General features: G+C 35.8%; 1 protein-coding gene across 4 annotated transcripts in view; it reads right to left on the bottom strand.

Annotated features, from left to right (window-relative positions):
* Nucleotides 1-19,391, bottom strand: part of LOC137401467 (uncharacterized) — a 123,966-nt gene that overhangs the window by 71,886 nt on the left and 32,689 nt on the right. For 3 of the 4 annotated variants that reach the window (XM_068087825.1, XM_068087835.1, XM_068087843.1), the window contains exons 3-6: nucleotides 15,850-15,929; nucleotides 15,315-15,524; nucleotides 2,031-2,190; nucleotides 310-391 (exon numbers count right to left, since the gene is read on the bottom strand). In XM_068087825.1, the coding sequence (XP_067943926.1) occupies nucleotides 310-391; nucleotides 2,031-2,190; nucleotides 15,315-15,524; nucleotides 15,850-15,929 (532 nt within the window). Of the gene's footprint in view, nucleotides 1-309; nucleotides 392-2,030; nucleotides 2,191-6,026; nucleotides 6,071-15,314; nucleotides 15,525-15,849; nucleotides 15,930-19,391 lie in introns of those variants that run through there. The other variant, XM_068087851.1, reaches the window with a different exon arrangement.

Genomic DNA, 19,391 nt, shown 5'->3' with positions numbered 1-19,391 from the left:
AGGCTGATATCTGTTATTTACTAGTATGTAATAACAACTAGGTGAAGGCTGATATCTGTTATTTACTAGTATGTAATAACAACTAAGTGAAGACTGATATCTGTTATTTACTAGTATGTATCAACAACTAGGTGAAGACTGATATCTGTTATTTACTAGTATGTATCAACAACTAGGTGAAGGCTGATATCTGTTATTTACTAGTATGCAACAACTAGGTGAAGGCTGATATCTGTTATTCGTTATATATGTTATATATCATGGTTTATCATGTTATATATCATAAACAACTGCAAATGTAAGACTTACAGATGCCAAAAGAGTACCAGTCATACTTCTTATCGTAGCTCGGATACGTCATGTCGATGTCAGGGTGCATAAAGTATGGCCGCTGTGAACAGATTTAAAACAGGATAAAATAACATATTTTGTTACAGACGATAGTCGTAAAGAATTGTGTGCAGACTACTATGAGGGAGTTATCTTAACTTCCTTAGTTTTAGCATTAGTACAGACTTTGTGCGTAATGATAGGTTGAGTGCAGCATTCGCAAAGTCGCAAGTCATCACATCGACTGGTTTGTCCAAACTGCATTTTTTTTCCGCCACCGGAACTCACATTACCCAAACTATTAACCCCACAGTACACAGACTGTAAAAGTAAAGTAGGATATTCAGTATTTCACTTCAATATACATGTACATAAATTTATACCTACATTTTATAATGCAAAAACGGATTTTGCATTTCTATATTATTACCCTAGTTTACACTATAACATTATTTCACTACCTACTATGATGTTTCAAGTTTGATAGCTCTGGTGTGCTTGGCAAGTCGCTTCAAATTTGAAGGGAGCTGATTTAAAATTGTTCCAGGTCACATGACTTATTGTAAACCAATCATTTTTGCTATCATTGTGTAGATAAAAAATTACTATCTCTGATCTAAGTGCAAGTTTTCCACTTGAATGCATGTTAATGAGAGGGCAACTCTACCAAACTGGTGTTACATGTTACATGTCCCATGCGGTACTCTGGGTTCGTGTCCATGACACAATTTGGATTGATATTCTAAAGGATCGAGTATTGTATAATGTGAAGTCGTGATAAGTGTTAGCTGGTCCATCACACTTCACAAGATAGATATTTTTCAATCTTCTAATTCTGTGAACATTGGTAGCGGTCAGGCAAATGATGTGTCAAGGGCAGTTCCAACAAGAGATGACTCAGCCAAGTGTGCCCACAAAATTTCTGCCATATTTATTGTTCTGTGACATTACGACTACTTTGTGGCATAATACGGCCAATCTTTCAGGATCCACTTTTTCCATGAGCAGTATTTTTTCAAAAGTAATGATCTTTTAAATGGTGTTAAAATAATTGCATAGATCTAATTTATGTCGATTTTTGCTGGCGCAATAGCTATAATGTTACTAATCTTCTAATGTATTATTAGCCTTTTGTCGACTCAATTTGTGTTACGAATATCGGCTCATTTACATTGTGTAGATGGTGTGTGCAGCAATATTTTATGGCAAAATAGACTGTTGTATGCACAGTATTCGTCAAAGTAGCCAGTTATGAGATTTGACAATTTCACGTGTATTTGAGATAAAATCATGAATACATTTGTCGAATGTACTATTTACTAATAATATTCTGCCTTCCAACTGTTTTCATCATCTAACAAATGGTGATAGACTACCAAACATAAAAGTCAAGTGCCTGATAAATCCCGATAACTGGTAATAAATATAAATATAACAAATAAATATAACTCCACATTTGAGATATTTAGCTTTCATTTTAATATAGTAAATACAATATAATCCTGTTTTCGACTTACATAGGTCAATCTGAAAAAGAATTTTTTTACGCAGCCAAACATTCCAATTTGCATTGCACACCTTTCATGCCAGTGCTTACATACATGTCCAGCCAATTCACTCATGAATGCTTCCATCACCGTTGATAATGCAATGTAAAATTTACAAGTATAACAATAATTTCACCCGTGATATCTTCATACCATACGTTTACTGTTGGATTTCATTGAATCAAAGTAGTCCTCCTGAAACACTGATCTTGTATTTTCTGTTAGCATAAGTTTGGCCTCTCCATCCAGGAATTTGTTCTTAGCAATGTAAACATTCTCGATGCAAATATCTCTGTGAAAATAGCTTTCTTCCCTGTAATATACCATCGTGATTGACTGGAATAATATTGACCACATATTTGGAGCCACGCACCGACAAAGCTCACAACTTGTAATTTCCAGTGTGTTATGTCTTTGTGTATGTGTAAACTTTGTAGGCGTAATAACAATGAAGATGTTGTTGCATTTATGCTTTTTTCTAAAAAAAAACTCCACTTACAAAATGTGTGTAGGCCTACAGAACAAACTGAAGATATGAACTGCCTTTTAACAAAACTGAGCTATTTATATAGTAAATCATATCAAAAAGCTTCCGTTACGTATCTTAACTGTATCAGATCTCGTGAAGTAGTCCAGCTGAGAACTCTTGAACTCGTTTCTATAAAGCTCACGGGATAGCCCATCACCAAGCTCATCTATTTATAAAATTTTATGTACATGTAGCTTGTTAAGCAGTTCATTACGTAATTTGCATACAAATCACTTTTTCATTTTAATTGAGCAGCTACAGACGTCAGTTTTTTGAGCCATCATAATACTGTAGTCTGGTCTTCATTGGTTTCTTTTTGGATAATATGATTCTGGTCAAGGACTTAACGGGGTAGTTGGTTTTGGACTAATCTCTGATTGTTCAGGCTGAGGCCTCGAATTAAGTAGGTTGAGGTGTTTATTTCACATTCCTTCATCTGTTCGTACTCTTTTGAATACTTTTTCAATCTGCCCAACCATGTTTTCATTTATCCATCTCGGTCTAAATGCATAGCTCCTAACAAATAACAATGTGTTTATGCTGTAGGTTGAGAGTTTTTTGCTGAACATCGACCTACGTCTGGGGTCTCTTAGGTTAATTGGATGTAGGAAAAGAGCAACACACTTGAAGGTAGGCGATGCAGCACTTCAGCAGACTATTTCCAGTCTAGAGCTGGGCGCGGCAAACATCTGTATGTTTTAAGGAAGTTCTGCAGTGCTGCTTTCAGAGCAGATCTAGCTGCTTTTCCTCTTTTTAAACTTTTTGAGTGATTGAATGGACCTCTGCGCTTCTCCATTAGACTGTGGATAGAAAGGGGTTGAAGTCAAATGCTTGATCTCATGTTCTCCACATGTCTTCAAATTCTCTAACTGTGAACTGTGGTTCGTTAACTTTGATTCCTGTTTTTGGCAAAACCTCCGTGGTGAACATTTGTTTCAGAACACCAACAGTGGTGCTGTTTTGAGCCCCTGTTCTAGGATATCAATGTACATGTATGTGAATTTAAAACTTTCAGTTAACCATACGAGTCACATTAGTCCTTAGAATGGTTCTGCAAAATCCAGATGAAGTCTCTCGCATGGCTTTTTGGGTATGGGCCACTCTACCTGTCTCAGTAGGAAACATTGCGAGTAGTCTGCAAGGTTAGCAGGTTTTTGCCAAAACTTCATTGTCTGTGATTAGACTTGGCCACCAAGCATATTGTCTTATGCGCACTATTGCCCAGTGTGAAGTGTTTAGCAAACCCAGTATCTGCGGCTGCAGACCTGTAGGAATGACAACTTGAGAGTATGAATCACTGTGTAAGATAATGATTATGTTGTTCATATATAAAGACCATCTCATTTCCTAGTAGAATGAAAACTTTTCCTGTAAAATAACTCATTTCTCTAGCCATGATCTCTTTGAAATCCACTTTTCTTTCTTCTGAAAAGAAACGTCTTTATCAGTTTTTACCTTGATCGGTCTGGCATTCATCAGACTTGTGCTCATATCATCATGAACAAAATGGGATTTTTCTGGTTATTATTGCTTACAACAACGGAATCACTGAGCCTTTTTCGTCGGATTAGTTTGAAAAATTTCTAAAAAGACCGGCTAGAAGTGAAGGCAAAAGCGAGTAAAAATGTGAGGCAAAAAGATCGAAGCCATGAGAAAAACTGAAAATGCAAACATCTCTAAGAATTAAGTTTAGTGTAACATAAGATTAAAACTTATTTTCAAGTGTGTAGCTAAAAGTAGTAGGCTAAAGTCATTTAAGTTAAATGCTTATGTTATGTTACATAGTGTCACAAAAGTGTAGCATACTGAACGTATTGTCAGTCTCTCTTACACGGCTGTTAGCTGCTTCCTGCTTCCATCTGCCTCGAAGGTGAAAACTCTACACAGTACTGTACAAAATAGTGTTACATTTTATTGCAGATTATAACTACCAGATAGGTATTTATAACTTTGTGAGAGTAGGTGGAACAATAAATAGAATGATAGAACAATTAAAATCATGTTTTTTCATTGTAGTATTCCGTTTTTCAGAAGGTGGAATGAACTATTTGTATTTAGTTATTTTATAAATAAAAATTGATTTCAGATCCGAGAGAATTGACATATGAGCGTGGTCCGGGAACGCATTAAGCTTGTAGTTCAGTAGTGTGCATGTATACGCTAATTTTATAAGGAACTCGAGTTATGATAGGTGTGTACGGAACAAGCTGAAGCTATGAGCTGCTTGCTCCTAACAAAAAAGCTGTTTGTTTGCTAGCAAATCATATCAAGGAGCTTTCCTAAAGGGTGAACTTGTTTCTATAAAACTCATCATCTAGCTCATCATCGAGATCATCTGTAAGCTTTCATATAAGTTGCTAAGCTTTGCATTACGCAATTTATATGCAGGTCACAGTTCATTTGAAAGTATAAACCTTTTTCGGAATAAGCAAAAATTGAAACAAATTATGAATAAACATCACTTCAATGCAGGCTGTTTATTTGTATGACGCTAGCCTTGACCAAATAATAAACATTTATCAGACACCCTGACGACTACATGTAGATTTAGCAAGTTTATTCTACGTTCTGTTATCAGATAGTGACATAGAAAAAATGTAATAGTAAAATCCAAAGCGATCACACGTTTTTGAGCGGCTGAGTTTGAAATTTTTTTTAAGGGCTTGTTAATCTACTCTCTGAAGCTCAAATATTTGAGCTTCAGAGGCTCAAATATTAAAAACTGCTTTCAGAAAACCATGTATATATTTGCATGTGGGTTTTTTACAACAGTTTAGATGTATATATGTATATATAAACAAGGAGTTTTTCGCCTTTCTGTTTACATGCGATCAGTTCAAACATTGCTACTCAGGACAAAAGTTGAATAGGTTGAAATGGGTTGACTCTCTTTCAAGAGCCGGGAACTATTCCAAAATGAACACGTGAAAGAACAGCTAAGAACATTTTGTAATGTTGTAATTTTGTAACGTTCTGTAATTGTAGATTGCTATCCGAGATTGATCAATGCTACCCTTCAATCAAAATATTTAACATGCTATTTATGCTTGAAAGGCATAAAAAAGGGGCAATCGTACTAAATCTTGCGTTACAGACATGAACATGCCGTGTTTTGCTGATGAATAAAACTTCAGGTATTCAACCAACAACTATTAAATTTCAAAGCTAAAACAGAGCCAACAAGCTGCATTGTTACAGTGAGAATAGAAATTCTGCTAACTGCCAAATCACAACCCAATTAAGTTTGAGTTTTCACATAAGCACTTAGCATTTGAAGGATCTACATATTTGCTTCACAATGGACGCACTTGGTATTGTAGTCAGCCTTGATACCTTCCTGTGAAGGATGGGAAAGCTACTTGGTGTGAGAGCAAAAGTTGTAAGCAGCTGTTTGCATTAAAGTACTGTTGAGTTTAATAAATTAGAGAGAATTTTTGACCATGTGACAATGATTTCTGGTTAGTCACAATGCAAGTTCAGATTAATGGTACATGACAATGAAATATGCTCGCAAAGATCAACAAAAAAGTTGAAAAGAAGCAGAAGAGAAATAGACAAGTAGATCCAATCTTGAACCCATCACCAGTATGGTTTTAGACATCCTAACCAAGGAAACTCACGTCGAAAGAATTTGCTGTAGTCAAGTGCAAGAAACAGCCACTCCCTCTAGCTGTCTGTAAAAGCACACCAAGTTCAGTATGTCGAGCAAAAAGAAAAAGGGCTTTGACAGTTGGAACGTCAGTACAGAAAAAAGAACATTAAGAATTCCAGGGTGATGAGCAAAGGGCCTGAGAACAGAAGAGACTAGAGTGATCCAGGGAACCACAAGCAATGATGCCTTTAGAGAAGCCTTATAGGATAGGAAGCAGCAAAAGTGCTAGACACTCCATAACAAACCCTTTTTGGAAGAGAACTGTCGAAACCAGGAGTTATCCATCCATCTCTAGCTGAAACCTGACCAGATTAAGATATATTGTGTGCTTATATGGTTTTGGGATATTATGATACTTAAACTCATTTTGAGTTTACTGAGCACACAAGCAAGTCACAAAAGTGATCTGATATTTATGTTACATGATATTCAAAGTTATCCCTAGATTCTGCCTGTAAGTCACAACTTTTGTACTAAATGATACACAGGCTAATATTGCTGAAGGAGTTGTAGTAAAACTGTTAAGTTTCTCTTTATCTCTCTAAAAACCGGCTACACTGCCAAGACATTGGTTAAGTAGTAGAAACGATGAATACAAAGCTCCTGTATTCACAAACAGCATTTCACGCACCTCCTAATGATGCAATGCAAGCTGAGAAACACCCAAAACTAACTTAAAACCTTTATTTGAACGTCATGACACTCTATTTTTCAACCATAACCCTATAGTGGTGCTTTATTAGAGGTGATGGTCAAATAAAGAGTGGCGTTGTATTTTTCAAATAGCTCTTCAGAATTTGGAAAGATAAATTTAACCCTTTTGCGGGTGAAGCTAAAGCCTGGTTTCCATATGACAGCGCAAGGCGTGCAACAAGGCGCACAACGTCGTGCGTAGGCCAGCTGTGATATGGAAACGTCAACACATGACGATCGCGCGACGTGCGTACGCTGATCGCAAGCATCCGACAGAATGAATCCTTGCGATGGGTGCGCGCGATGATGTATCCCACAATACACCGCTAGACCTTTTCAACCTATCCCACAATTCAAATGGAGGCCTGTTTTTCGAAGAAATCGGTCTCACAAACGAAAGAGTAAGCCTGGTTTTTTTATGACAGCGCAATTTCGCAACGGAGGGCTGTTTTTCCGAAGAAATCTGTCTCTACCATGAAAAACTAAGGAAATTATCCACCCTGTCCAATGCAAGCATGGTGCCTACGCGCGATATGGAAACACTGAATCGCGGCCCAAGAAATGCATTGCGCACGATCACTGGGCCGCGCATGATCATTGCGCTGTCATATGGAAACCAGGCTTAATGTCGCCTATATTTTGCATTCTCCTTCAGGCAGAGCGACATTAACCCTTTTGGATGAAAGAAATCTGCTAATTTACCCCCAACTTGTTGTAGATCTCTAAATAAATATGCATTGAGAAGCGGAGAATAGCTCTACCAGATGATATACGTACATGTATATTGCTTGAAATAACCTATGATCTTATAGCCGGCATTGCAATCTGTTGGAGTCTTCAATTTTTTATTTCATTCTAAATTTGAAAGCATATTTTTAACTATACTAGCCAAACGCCCTGCGTTGCACGTGTGTTAAAAAACCTTTTATAAACAGTAGCAGGTAATTTAGTTGCCATTGGCTAATTTGAGTGAGCTAGTATCCGTATTGCTAAACTTACTAATAAGAGCCATGAGAGCAAGCTTTAGTGACATTGCGCGTAATGCAGAGTCGCTATACGTATTTTAACCCAGACAATGACTCAAATCTGTCCAATGAATCCATTGCATCCCATGTAGCATAATGGGTTAGCTTATCGCCTTGTAAACGAGAAGTTCTGAAATAAAATCCTCTGTGATACTGATTTTTCATTGCTATATTTTAATCGCTATAACGACATAGGGTGCACAAAAAGACAAAAAAACCAACAATGAGATTTATCCCACGACCAAACAAGAGTGAAGCGATTGATTGGGAGATTTATGATAAATGCACATGTGCACACAACTCCCGAAAAATTATCCGTTAACGGCCGTCACCAAACCCTTGCAACGAAATCCTATCAACAAATTTAACTATTTTTCAGTAAAGTCGTTTAAGTATAATAATGATACAAAACGCATATAAACCTATTTAAATATGTTACCAAGCCTTTGAAAGGTTACCGCAAATTCCTAAAACTAACCCATCTGATCGGATTATACATAAATAGACAGATTTATCAGGACGAAAATCGTCACAAAACGCTTGAAAAGCTTGGTTTAATAAAAGTTAAGACTGGAAATTGAAATGCCGAGGGACAGAGAATAGAACGATATAGTCTTGCGCATTTCACGAAAAAAACGTGCACTTTTCACCAGTCTATAGCATTGTCGAATTACCGAAGGTTTCGGCAATTAACATAGGAGTACAGAAATCGTTTCATTCTTGCCGATTTCAATTTTTTCATTTGCCGACACATTTGAGTACTTTCGTATTCTAACTGATGTCCAACGAAGTATAAGTAAAGGAAATGACGATATTTTTAACAGTTCTTATGAGATTATTACAATAATTAATTATAAGTTTGGATGAATACAGAACAATGACTACGTAGTACAGATTTTCTAAAAATCTAACACAGCGTAAGTAAAGGGGAAGACGATGATATTTTTTCTAACGGTTCTAATGAAATTATTACAATAATTAATTGTAGGTTTGGATGACTACAGAACAATGGCTACGTAGTACAGATTTTCTAAAAATCTACATCAGTGCATTTTACTTCTAATATTGGCTGATATTGCATTTCTCTTTTTGCAGGAGTAGAGATATAAAAAATATAATCTTTTCCTTTCATTATTGCTATTTGTTGTATATAATAACACCCACACCCAGTACATTACAGTTACCATTGCAATTATCCTATTTGACTGCTAATATTGCATTTCTCAACCATCAGTACCCTTTCTTTTTCCAATATCACTTTGGTCGTGGGCTGTATGACAGTGGAATTTCTAGTATATATAAATTTAACAATGTTGCATGAAAGCTCATTGCAGTCATTGATATTTCTGCTACAATTTGTAGCTAAAACTGGTTTTTTATGTAATATAGAAAAGGAGTTGTGGTATCAATCCATCGTAACCCGACTTTAAATAACTGCAATGATGCTATCAAATAATATGCCATAATATGGTAAAGGTAGATTGGTTTCTAAAAATCTGGTGTTATAGTGTGAATCTTTCTTTGTTTCGACATCACTTGAATAAAATTTTGATTGATCAATCAAAAGAATTTTATACTGATAAAGTTTATCAACAGACAACACAGACAGCTGAACCAACAAGGATCGAGATGAAGTTAGTGGTGGTTTATTAAATACCGTACAGGATGAAAATATTCGTTGGTTCTAAAAATTCGCGATTTCGCGAACAGTCGATTCCGCGAATTATTAAATTCCGTGAATAATTAGTTCTATTTTTAATCACAAGGGAGAATAACTACTGCATCAAATTGAAAACTAGTCGCTAGGTTAGTTTTTAATATAAATACTAAACGTAGTTGAGTTTCAAAACATTTTTAAAATCATTGCCTGGGCTTTGAGCTAACACCATTGCCAATGCATCACATTTATTTACAAAATTATTCAAGGTTGTCACAAGATATGCAGAATGGCATCATAGCGAAAGTAGCCACTAGGCAGAAGAACTAAACGTAGCCGAGTTCCAAAACTTCTTTAAAATCATTGCCGGGCATCGAGTTTTATTGCCATTGCAGCAAACTTTACAAAATTATTCAAGGTTTTTACAAGTTGTTCGGCATGGCTTCATCATCGCAAAAAAAGCTCTCCTAGTCTTTTTACATTGAAATCAACTCCATCAATCAAAGTTGAGGACGATCATGATTCTGATCTGGACATTATGGTATGTAATTGATTTGCAGTGCAGATACGTTTTTCCACAATTAACTGCATTAGTTAATTATTTTGTTTAAAAACTGATCGCTTTTATTAAATACTTCAGCTATTGTTTTTGTACTTCCTTGACACATGTTAATATTTTTTTCTTTTTTATGTTTACTGCAGATTGAGATTGAAACAGCCTACTCCGATTACGAAAACTAGAGACAAGTAGTAATATTCATCAAAGCAGGAATATTGGTAGAGAAGCAACCAGTCAACTTAGACCCCTTCATCGACAACAACTCCTTGATATCGCTGCAGCAAACATGATTAAATTATATATTTTATTTCATGTATAGATATATTATAATTTATTATAAACTTGAGTGTACAAATAAAATATTTCAAATACAAATAAAATTTTACAAACGATGAATGGAGTAAATATAAACAGTTTAGTCATTATGGCGGTTATCTAGCAATAAAATTAAACTGGTACTCTTGATAAGTGAATACTAGCGTGTAATGGTGCTCTCTGACTAGTTATTTTGGTAATAGCAGCTCTGTCACTGTCTTGGGTAGATGTTAAAGGCGATTCTCTCGCTACTACATGACTGGTAAAGAAGTTATCATCAGAACCCTCCTCGTGGCTCACTATTGTAAAGTTCTGCCGGTTGGCCAAAGATTTGTGCTCGTAAAGGCGTTTTTGTTCCTTTTTTAAAACATATATTCTCCTCGTTAGCAGCTGCGGCCACTTCTACCTCAATTTCAAAACCTCCCTGAATGATTGGTGAACTTCTAAGAATGACATCTACCACCCTTGCAATCATTGTTCTTCCGTGTATGATGAAAAATTTCTCTTTCACACTACAACAAATAATGAAGCGGTAGGGATGGAAAAAATAAATATTGCGTTTTACCGAAGAACCAAAGTAAAATTCAACTAATTTAGTAAATGTGAAAAACTCATTACTTACCACAAATTGTTGGTTCATCAAAGGCCTCCAAATCTATGAATATTCGTGAAAACCTCTGAACGCAGCAAAGAATTTATAGCTTAGCACGATCCACCCGTAGTTGTAAGCTAAATAGAAAACAAAACGCGCAATGCGCGTAGCCACGCATGCGTAAGGTTAACACTATTGGTAGACGTAATAGAGTTAACTTTTCCTAGAGAGTGGCAGTTTTCAGCCGCGAATAAATTCATCCGCGAATATGCATGAAAAGACAATTTTCGCGAAATATAACTCCTGCGAATAAATTCATCCTGTACGGTATTATGCGCATTAAACGTCTTTGTGATACTAGTACTTTTTTTAAATAACAAAATGGAGCATTTTTCCATGACTCCAGACAGTAAATAATTTTTGAGTTAATAAACGCGTTGGCATAAGTGACATAAACAAACTCATATTTATAATACATGCAAAAACCAAAATTAAATTTTTGAAACAAAAATATTTGCACCGTTTGCTCGGCTAGTTGCATTCTGATTATTACCTTTGTTTGGAACCATTTCATCATCTTCGGGCTGTTCAATACCTTCAACAGTGTCTTCTGACCTCAACTCTTTATCTGCACTGCTGAACTAGTAGATATTAGCTCCCAAGCTATTTTTTTAGCCGCACAAAACTTTTACGTGTTGCCATTTAGAATACACTTTTTGCGCAAGTAAAGAGAAACCACACGTAAGCTTGCACATGCGTGCTAAGCAGAAGTTTGAGCCTCAAAACAGAAGTACGAAATACCATCGTAATTGCTAACCATTTTTTCGTATGCGTCAAAGTATCAAAACCACTTTAAGCAAGAAAAACTACTATCAGCCTGATACAGTTACTAATTATTCCTATGGTGTTACTTTCAAAGTTTTACCGAAAAAACTATTAAGCTTTGCAGTTAGAAAACAGATTTTGATAAGAACAGAAACAATGAAAAATTAACTGCTATTGATGTAACCGAGTCATTATTAGTGTAAATTTTGAGGACACTTTTCTACAGATCGCTCGCTATTATGTGTTTGTAATGATCAAAGAATGTCAAAGTGTGGTCAAATAAAGGTGACATTCAATTAAAGGGTGGGGCTCTATTTTTCAGCCTTTCTATAGTGGCAGTCAAATAGAGGTGACGTTCAAATAAAGGCGAAGTTCAAATACAGGTTTTTCAGTAAATGCAATTTTACAAGATATTATTTTAACATTTGCATTTTCTCTTGTGTATAAGAAATATAGAATGTATATAATGAGCTAGTCTTTTTCTTGTTCCTCTAGCCACATTATAAATATGTTTTTTTTATAATACGCCCTGTGCCTATGTTACAATCCCGGTGAAACATTGTTCTAGTTACTAATTGAATGCCCATTTGTTTAACAATCATATTTTACATTTATCTGCCTGTTATAGTTATATCATCCTGATAACCTACATATAGCCCGTTAGAAAACCAATAAAGACACTTAAAACCTATAGTAAATATGTTGAAATAATGAAAATACGAGATTATCTATGAAAGAATGAATAGACATCTTAACATGTGAAGATCAAATCCATGTACTTCAAAAACAGGTCTAGATAAAAAATATCTTCTATATTGCGCTGCTAAAGCTACTAGATGATTCAAGGAAGGTTAAGTATATGAAGGACTCCCCAAACTTACTGTACAATAGCTTGCTCTAAATTTCCTTAGGACCAACTAGATATTGAGACCATGTCAGACCTAAAATGTTGTTTATATTAAAACCCGGGTCCATCCGTCTGTCTGTCCATAGCCACGCTATGAGCGTTAGCAAAAAATTCCCTCGCACTAGAATCAAACTCGGATATTTGGATTCCAAGCTAAGCGCACTACTACTGCACCACTTGACCTCCTTGCTGCATTGTGGAATAATTGTGCTGATACTTATTACACATACTACAACCTGAAACAAATCCAAGGGTAGCCCTTCGTTCATCTGAAATATGACCATCAAAAATGACCTAAAATCTATAGGAATGCAATTTGAACATGCAGAAGATATCAGCAAAGATAGAAAGGAACGACATAATAAAATAAGCAAAGCTACCTGAACTGGAGAGACAGCACAAGAGATCAAATCACGACAATGCAGATGATGGTGATTATTACACATGATGATCTCTTCCAGCCATAGACCTATTAACTATACTAGACTGGGCAATGCGAAGCCACGGTGTCCGACATAAATAGCCACATTCTTCACGACGTAACGTCAACGCTTTGTTCACTCGCAGCTGGTCAGGCAAGCGAGTCATCATTGTTTACATTGAAAGAATGGCAGAGACAGCTTTGTTGCTACATGTAATTTGACATAACTACTAAAGTACACAAGATATTGGTTTAAAATTTTAGATGCAAAGCTTATACACTATGCATTTCCTGCCCTGAAAATTTGTAAACATAAAGTTGAATATTTCATATGTAAAGTGCGAGTAAAAATGTATATTGATCTATTCAAAAAGTATTGCAAAATTATCAATGTTGCCCTATGCTATGGGCTAACATGTCACATAGCTAGGTGTACAAACTGATTTCAAATGCATACACACCGGTAAATGGCACACTGATCGCAGTCTGCCATGAACATAAATGTTGGGTCTTAGGTGTTATGCAAACAGTATCAGAAAAATCGTAGAAAACAAATTACAAATGGTGCAATTTTCTAGACATTGTGACAAGCTACACATGACTAAGGACGACCAGTCGGCTGAGCTTTGATCTAAGATTACTTTTGTTAGCTGCTACCTTTGTAGCCTCATGGTAAATTCTAATTCTGACATATCTGGATGTGATAGTTTTAAATAACGCTGCGCTGTGACTTGAGCATGGAAATTCCTGATGCAAATTGCTTTGTAAAACCAATAAAAGAGTCTTTGTGACTACCAGCTTGTGTATGTCTGCAGTGATTCCTTGTAAATCGACACACTGCCGTATGATCTGTTCTGAGCCTGGACATATCTTTGTGATGACAGGATGAGGTGTAAACAGACCACCTCTATTTTTACACTGATTAGTATCGCATCATCCCTGGTGCATAAATCTGGACAGGAGGCTATAAAGCTGGTGCAGTCATTGCAGTTGAGTTTTAAGTTCCGTACCACATAGCCTGCTAAATAAATATCATATGCTAATATTATTATAAAAAGTTATATATTATAAAAGTTATAACTATTAACTATATGTTGCGTAAGTCTAGGTGTTTTTCTTCCGATGGAAAGGTGTGGAAACAGAGTTAACTGTCTTTTGCTGGAGTATTAGAACAACCAAATGCACAGCAAAATTTTTTACTCCTCTTGTCCTGCAAAGTAATCAGTAAATAATTGCATTCTTATGCAACCATCATAAAGTAAAAATCTTTTCGTTAGGTTTAGCTACACTTCTAAATATAGCACAGCCATCACCATACTCATTTACTAGCCTATGTCCACCTGCCATGGTGATGAAAATCTTCATGAAATGGGCAACACTTCGTCTACTCCGGGGTTGACACCTCTTTGTGCGAAGCAACTTTTCAAATATTAGTGCCAGCAATGAACTCTAAGAAAATTTTTTGGAAAAAACTATTATTTGTATGCATATCTCAAAAAAATCCGCAAGATTTCTTGCTCTTCATATCTAGGTACCTCTCACAACCACACTTGAAAACAATTGGAGTAAAATTTACCTTCGAATCATTTCCAGTGCTGGTAGTTGCTCCACTCTCAATGGTTTCCTACTTAAAACTATGGCCTGGACTAGGCAAAGTGAACAAAGCAACAAAGTGAACATAAACCTATTTTCTGATGCTGTTTGCATGACACCTAAGACCCAACATTTATATTCATGGCAGACTGCGATCAGTGTACCATTTACCAGTGTGTATGCATTTGAAATCAGTTTGTACACTTAGTTATCTGACATGTTAGCCCATAGCATAGGGCAACATTGATAATTTTGCAATATTTTTTGAATAGATCAATATACATTTTTACTGGTACTTTACATATGAAATATTCAACTTTATGTTTACAAATTTTCAGGGCAGGAAATGCATAGTGTATAAGCTTTGCATCTAAAATTTTAAACCAGTATCTTGGGTACTTTAGTAGTTATGTCAAATTACATGTAGCAACAAAGCTGTCTCTGCCATTCTTTCAATGTAAACAATGATGACTCGCTTGCCTGACCAGCTGCGAGTGAACAAAGCGTTGACGTTACGTCGTGAAGAATGTGGCTATTTAAGTAGGACACAATGCTGAGCCGTGATGCATTGGATTGCCCAGTCTAGTATAGTTAATAGGTCTATGCTTCCAGCGCACAGGACTGCCGGCATACTAATGTTATCTAAAGAGCACAAAGATGTGCACTCACCTCAGGTTGGTAGAGTTGTGGAGTGCATCGATTGCAAAAGCAATTGGAAAGAGGCAAACTCTTAAAACACGTTCTAATGTTTTATCTCGTTTTATTTTGAAGTCTATCTTATGGAGAACTTTATGTAGTGGCTGGAGCTCATATGGGTAGAGTGGGTATCTACATGCAACAATGTGCAGTGGCTGGAGCGCAGATGGGTAGAGTATGTATCTACAACGAACATTGCGCAAGAAATTGGAGAACACTGTTAGCAACGCAGGGAGTTTTGGCATCGCTTACACGACCACAAAGATGAAGGAAAAACAAATTTATAAATAAACAGATAGGTAGCTAAAAGGCATATAACTATCAGTAAACTTCCTATGTTTATTTCACAGACAAAGCAAATCCCAAATGCTTTTCAATCTCTAAATAGGAGCATCGTACGTGTTTGATTTTAACTTACTACCCTCGGTGGTAGCCCTGTAATTACATTACTCCTTTGTGAATATAACAATATTAATACAAAATAGAACATTGCAAAATGCTGACCTACCCGCAGTTCACCTTATAATCGTAAGCTGCTGCCCAAACTGGTACAAAGAATTTGCTGCAACGATTGTAGGCGGCGGTTCGCTGAAATAGAAGAATAGAATGTGTTGGCAGTGAGAATACTACTAAGCAAACCAAGTTCTATTGAAGGTGTATGGTTCAGTTCTGAACTTACTGAGTTCTATGGAGTTGTATGGTACAGTTCTGATCTTACTGAGTTCTATTGAAGATGTATGGTACAGTTCTGATCTTACTGAGTTCTATTGAAGATGCATGGTACAGTTCTGATCCTACTGAGTTCTATTGAAGGTGTATGACACAGTTCTGATCTTACTGAGTTCTATTGAAGGTGTATGGTACAGTTCCGATCCTACTGAGTTCTATTGAAGGTGTATGGTACAGTTCTGATCTTACTGAGTTCTATTGAAGGTGTATGGTACAGTTCTGATCTTACTGAGCTCTATTGAAGGTGTATGGTACAGTTCTGATCTCACTGAGTTCTATTGAAGGTGTCTAGTACAGTTCTGATCTTACTGAGTTCTATTGAAGGTGTATGACACAGATCTGATCTGACTGAGTTCTATCGAAGGTGTATGACACAGTTCTGATCTTACTGAGTTCTATGGAAGGTGTATGACACAGTTCTGATCTTACTGAGTTCTATTGAAGGTGTATGAAACAGTTCTGATCTTACTGAGTTCTATTGAAGGTGTATGGTACAGTTCTGATCTCACTGAGTTTTATTGAAGGTGTATAGTACAGTTCTGATCCTACTGAGTTTTATTGAAGGTGTATGACACAATTCTGATCTTACTGAGTTCTATTGAAGATATAATATACAGTTTTAGCAGGATGATGAAACCAGAGCATGTATTATAACACAAAACGATTATTAAAGTTTAACAGACAACGCATATTTTTATAGCATTTACACTGGCAGATAATATTACAGATTGGGGTTTGAACAACATTTTTGGTTAATTTCGATTAAATACTGCCCCAGGTTTTAGCAACATTTTCAAATTTTCAACATGAACAGAAATATTCACGATCTTTGCAAAATATCGACCAGCATCAGCTGCGAAGCTATGTAATTCATGAAAACAAAGCTTGCTTTAATAGGTTTTAAACTGACTTTCAAAAACAGATTATTTTACAAAAATTTGTAAAAATTTCTTATTTGTGCGAAGGAAGAATTCCTTGCAGCACTCTCCGCAAGATGTATGCGCAAGCCAATGGGCGTGATTTTCTAACCACTTCAAAAGTTAGTGCGAGACTTATGAATTTTAATAAGGTTTTGTGAAATCTGCTTTGATCTTGCGTTATAATTACGTGCCATGTTGGGTATTCAAAACATGTACCCTAGCTACTAAATGGGGGAAATGTTTTAGAATGGCGGCCAACAGAAGTGCTTTTGTTTCACATTCACGTATTGGCTAAGGGTCAGCATTAACATCATTCTGTACATCATATGGCTATGTTTTGCCAAAGAATTGACCTCCTTATGTGTGCATCGCGAGTGGTTCTGTCTCCAAAACTTGTTTTTTGTTCTTGTAACGCCAAAATCATAGCTGAAAAGTGAAATATCATTATTATTTTGGTATAAATAGATGTAATGCTGGATCATAGAATGCTGTAGGTACCCTTTAGACAAATCTTGAGGAGTAAATTCATCAAAATACATCGTTTTTAGTTTTCATCATACAAAAACTACCAAAACTTTAATAATACTTTTTGCTCAATTGAACAAAGTTTGTATGAGAAACGTAATGTTCATCCAAAATGTGAGATAATTTTATTCGCATTTATGTGAAAATTTACGATTGCTAAAATCTATTAGTCAGCATTAAAAACCTTTTCAAACTCACTATCAACCAAACCCAAGGTATAACAACTGCGGGTATGATTCTCCACCCTTGCTGGACATAGTTGAGGCTGTGTATCATTTTTTAACAATTTGAGCGTGAACATCAACAAAAACTGTGAGCAATATTTATAACATACTAGCGAAATGCCTGGCGTTAACCGGGTAGAAAAAATCAGCTTATAAACAATGAGAGGTAATGTAGTTGCCTGCCACTTACCATTAGCCGAGCACATTTGAGTAAGCTTACTAATAAAAACCGTGAGAGCGCGCATAGAATTACGTTGTGCCGTCACAGAAAGCGGTAGCGTATTTCACCCACGTAGCGACATATATCACCCAATGAATCCATCAATCTCGCATAGCTAAGTTGGTAAGGCATTTACTTGGTGAATGGGAGGTTTCGAGATCAAATCTTCTAATATACGGATTGTTCATTCCAATATTTTAATAGCTATAGCAAGACAAACTGAATTACACACAGACTGAGATTTATATATCTACTATATAAACGGCAATCGTTGTGTGTGTGTGTGTGTGTGTGCGTGAACTTGTAAATGCATGCAATTGGGGACTCACACCAGAATTTAACAGACAAATTGGGGACGTTCGGAAATTGGGGACGTCCCCAATCTTTTAAACCCTTTTTTCTTATAAAAAACTAAAAAATATATAGTTTAATCCAACTCCCGACAAAATCTGAGCACTGTCCCCAATTACCTGCATTTGTACGAGAACATCTGTGAGTGTGGGTGTGTGTAAAAATATGTAAGTCCCCATTAAGTTTGTTAAATTCTTACACACATTTGACATGTTTCCATTTGTTAGTAGGCAAATATTTTCGGAGTTTTCTTCTCATAGAAACTTTTTACCTAACAATTGGGGACATTATATCTTATTGGGGAGCTAATTTCTACCTTGTAAAAACTCACAATATTTGCGAGTTGCTACAAGAATGAAATTACAAGAGATGAAAACTCACAATTTTTGTGAGTGAAAAGTCACAATATTTGTGAGTTTTTTTTTAAATGTAGCTTCAGAAGCAAATTGAGCGTTTATACTATTTTTGAACTTATGTTTAGCTAAAGGCTATATTTGCTCTTCTGCATTACAAATGTATTTTGTAGTTTAGCATTTGCAGAGTTTTTTTTTACAATATAATGTATTTGGTCAGCAGTTATACACGCTCAGAAGACATTTGAAAGTGTGTCTCGTTTGCTTCCTTCAATAGTTCAGGCCTTTAATAATCCTTGAGAGCTCTTGTACTTTTTTCAAATATTCTCACATATGCATCCTTCTTTACTTACTAGCTTTTATTTTTAGTATGGTTGTAGTTTATACGCAATTAAAAAAAAATTGCGCTTTATTATTCAAAAGATTTGTTTGAATTCATTACGTACATTTCTTACATAAGTTATAGCTGCATAAAATCTCAGGTTAATTTCACATAGTCTTAAGCATAAGATCTCTGTACATGTACTTTATTGACTTCAAATCTTGATCCATTGTATGTCTTTGCAAGAACTTTACTACATCATCCTTCCTTGATATTTTTAGACTGAATAAAATATTAAAATAAAACATGTAGCCTCCAATGCTTTCTCTAACTCGTTTACATTTTTCCTATATCTATGAATAATAATGGTCAAAATTCTGATTTAAAATATATTTTAAGAGTTAAT

Source organism: Watersipora subatra, chromosome 1 (assembly GCF_963576615.1).
Source record: "Watersipora subatra chromosome 1, tzWatSuba1.1, whole genome shotgun sequence".
In the NCBI taxonomy this organism is placed as follows: domain Eukaryota; kingdom Metazoa; phylum Bryozoa; class Gymnolaemata; order Cheilostomatida; family Watersiporidae; genus Watersipora; species Watersipora subatra.
Note: the sequence above shows the minus strand (reverse complement) of the source record. Positions and strands in the feature narration are given on the sequence as shown.